This window comes from Akebia trifoliata, chromosome 7 (assembly GCF_017979445.1).
Source record: "Akebia trifoliata isolate Shusen 1 chromosome 7, ASM1797944v1, whole genome shotgun sequence".
NCBI lineage: Eukaryota > Viridiplantae > Streptophyta > Magnoliopsida > Ranunculales > Lardizabalaceae > Akebia > Akebia trifoliata.
In genome coordinates this window covers 25736767-25740833 of record NC_141381.1, presented here as the reverse complement: position 1 = coordinate 25740833, position 4067 = coordinate 25736767, and the positions used below count along the sequence as shown (strand labels likewise).

General features: G+C 37.3%; 1 protein-coding gene across 1 annotated transcript; it reads left to right on the top strand.

The window, feature by feature from the left end:
• LOC147398582 (UPF0481 protein At3g47200-like) lies at positions 1-1335 on the top strand. Its single transcript, XM_086446747.1, has one exon. The coding sequence runs from the start codon at positions 1-3 to the stop codon at positions 1333-1335; it is 1335 nt and encodes a 444-aa protein (XP_086302873.1).
• The last annotated feature ends 2732 nt before the right edge of the window (positions 1336-4067 follow it).

Below are 4067 nucleotides of genomic sequence, written 5' to 3'. Positions count from 1 at the left end.
ATGTCAAACAACAATGGAAGTGATGAAAGAATGGGAGAAATTCATGTTTCTTTTGAAATTAAACATGCCAACAAACTATTAGCTGAGTCAATCAAGAGAAAAATTCAACCAAAACCTTCACAACGTCCAAGTATCTATAAAGTTTCCCCAATTCATAAACAAGGAAAAGAAGAGATGTTCGTACCAAACGTAGTATCTATTGGCCCTTTTTATCATGGAAAAGAAAGCCTACAAATCAAGGAAGAGCACAAAAAGTGGTATTTACATGCTTCCCTCTCTCGGAATTCGGCAAATTTCGAGGAATGGGTAAATGCAATCGGGGAGATGGAGAAAAAAGCTCGTGAGTGCTATGCAGAATCAATCGACCTCAGTCGTGATGAATTTATAGAAATGATGTTACTTGATGGCTGTTTTATACTTGAGATATTTTACTTATTTGCAAAGGAAGTAGAGATGGACGAAGAAGACCCCTTCTTAAGTACAGGTTGGATGACTTCTAGATTACAACAAGACTTCATATTACTTGAAAATCAGATTCCTTTTTTTATCTTGGACCGTTTGTTCAACTTAACTAGGGTCTCTAAGGAAGGAAATCGCTCACTTAACGACCTTGTAATGTGTTACTTTTATAGTATATTACCTACAGTTAAACATTCCCAAGTACAATCTGGCACCGATGGCAAACATATATTGGACTTGATACGCAAATTTCTCCTTCCCCCCAATCAATCAAAAGATATCGCCGATTCTCCAATATGGGGACACACTTATTCTGCCATAGATCTTTGGGAGGCAGGAGTGGATTTCAAGAAGAAGGACAACGGTGAGGACAATGGCAAGGAAAACGGTAACAATAACGGTAACGGTGGACTACTAGACATCACATTCAATGAACGTACAGGGGTGTTAGAAATCCCTCCTTTCTTTTTGGGAAGAGCAACAAGTTGTCTTCTCCAAAATCTCATTTCGTTGGAGGAATATGGTCGTGATTATACAAGTCAGATCAAATCTTATGTTAGATTTATGGATATTCTCATCGACTCTCCGAAGGATGTAATATTACTTTGTAATAAAGGGATTATGGAAACCTTCAGGGACTATGAAGAGGTTGCGCGTGTCGTAAATAGGCTTGGAAAAGACCTAATGAATGAGGATTTTTATTACGATGGGCTGTACCACCGAGTTAATCAATATTGCAAAACTGATTGGCATAAATGGCGCACAATCTTGATGCATAATTATTTCAATTCTCCTTGGTCAATCATTTCAGTTGTTGCTGCCTTCATACTTTTAGTTCTAACCATAGTACAAACTATTTTCTCTATTCTTCCTTAGAGACACCCTTCTTCTCATTCCTCCAAAGTCACTCCCAGTTCTTGTAATATCAATGAACAGTTGTTGTATTGTAGTAATTACCCTTTTGATTACATGTATTCAACTCTTAGTTTTTTCTCTTTACATATTCTAAGATGTTTGGTTATTTTTATAAATTAATGAATGCATATTTTGGTCAATAAATTTTTTTTTTCAATGATTATGTGGAACCCTTATGGGGAAATTGAATATATTTTGTTAATTTTCATAATGATTCAATTTATTTATTTTTGTACTTACAGTGAGCCATGCTTCATTAAGAAATGTGTATGTGTGTGTGTGTGGAATCGCTACTAGTTACGTAAGGGAGTAGATTACATTGCTTGGAAAGTAAAATAATAGTTCATTAGTCAATGATGTTGGGGGTTTTAAACCCTCGAACAAGAATTAAGACTAAAAATCCAGGATCTAGAGGAACGAAGGTCACGAATCCAAAACATAAATGATATGCCCGTTTGGGAAGACGAAATGACTGTATGATGGCCATAAGATCCGATGCGGAATAAAGCTCAATCCTCGTGCAATCTTCAATTAACCTGAAAAAGAATAACCAATACAGTGGAAAAAGAGGACGACTACTCTTTTTACAAACAAATCAATTGGTTTGATCTAGTATTTCTCTGCCCATCATAAAGAACATGGATCCAGGTAGAATTGCTCAACGTGGAATACCATGATCGCTAAGCAATTGGGATTGCACCAATTTTATCATACCCCTTTTATTTTACACAAATTGCAAACCCATCCTTTTCAGAAAGGCAAGCGTGGGTCATAGAGTGGTTGTCACCAAAATAAAACTTTGTAATTGAGGATGACTCATTTAAAAATATGAGACCTACAATAACTAAAAGAAACGTGGACCCCAATAATAAAATCGAACCAACAATATCCCATTAGACTCATACATGCATTTGAGTATTTTAAGAAACATAAACAAACATGGGTTGTAACATTTTAAAGTTGAGTAGCCACTCATATTATCAAAACTAATTTTTGTTATGAACTTTTACTTTCAATTAATCTCAAAGTAGTACTAATGATGGATCGTGAAAGTACAAAAATTGTTCTCTCTATGACACCTGTAGATACAATAGGCTGACCCGCAATATGATTTGCATATAATAAATATATTTAAATTTAATTTTACTACCACACCCCTAAAAGATTACTATTTCATCTCTTATTTAGGGTTAATCCTGTCTATCCAGTATCCTAAAGAACCAAATATAAACAAGCATACAACACTTTCACTTTGTATCCAAAGCAATTAACACCATTAATTTCTCTCTCTCCCCTAGGTATTCGACCAGAGGTAATCGTCTCTCTTTCGTCCTAAATTATGGTTCATGATGGATGATCTTGTGATTATGATTCTTAAGCTAGGAGAAGCATATATTTTATTTGCTATTAAAGGTATGATAATTTACTAATGAGTCATGTTGGAGTAACATTGAAATTGACATTGTTTGGGACATTGGTGCGCACAGAATCATAGATGCTTCACTCGTATCTCGATGAAAAGTTTCTATAGTTTTTTAGACACAACCATGTCGGCATCGTCCCAAACGATGTCAATTTCAATGTGACTAGAGCATTTTCCTTCAGTAATATCTGCATTAGAAATTGGTGATGTTAGGTTCAAAGTTTCCCATTATATAATAGAAATGAATAGTGTCCACATGACACTTTTTCATTGGACAATAAACACATCAGGCAGCATGCCACATGAAGATCGGCTTGGTTAGGAGTTTAATGTGTTTAAAACTCCAATTAAAACATGCAAAGTAGACATCGTTTCTATTATAGGAACGAGACACCTTATAGGATCCTGAATACAGATGGGCCAAGCTTGTGTGCTAGAATTTTTCGGTCGAAAAAGGCCCAATACAATTTCTCTATTACTTATGGGATTGGAGAAGGATTGAATCTCTCAATGCCTCTTGTGGGGGAAATTCTTAAACATGGACATGTGGCATGATATCAAGCTCGGAAGTATAGATCCGAGGCTCGGATGATCTGATATGTTGGCCCAGTTGATTAAACTCCTCGGATTCACAGATGTCCAACTCAAACCCGAGCCACCGATCAATTACGTAGCCCGGACCATTACAGTATAGGTCGGTAAAGCGGATCTGACAGATGTGCCATTGATTGACAGCACCAACACCCCACATCATGTCAGATCAGCCCTCATCATCCTAGAAGTGGCAGGACAGTTGCAACAACTCCTGCAGCTGACATGTCAGGGAGTGAGCTAACTACCCTTAGTTACCTAACTGCCTTGAGTCTTTTCAAAAGGTGGCACAGAAAAAAATCAAGTTTAACGCCCATAAAAGGAAGAGGATCATGGGTAAAAGAGATTCGAATCCTTCTTCTCTCAAAAACTAAATTGCACTGATCAATTTGTCTAACTTGATCGTCGAAATGGGCTGATTTGCTGGTCCGCCCGAGCTAGGAGAGAGAAAAAGTGTAGAGCAAATTCTTGCATCTACAATTTGGCGCCGTCTGTGGGATACTTACAAGGAGAAAAACGACCAAAATGGGAAGAGCTAGAGGCGAGACACGCGGAGAGCCATCAAATCCTTTACCAGCAGATTCACCTCCAAACGCGCAAGACCCAATGCTTGCAATGTACAACTTACTCACAGAAATGAGGGAGGAAATGCGCAGGGGGTTGGAGAAATAGAATGATG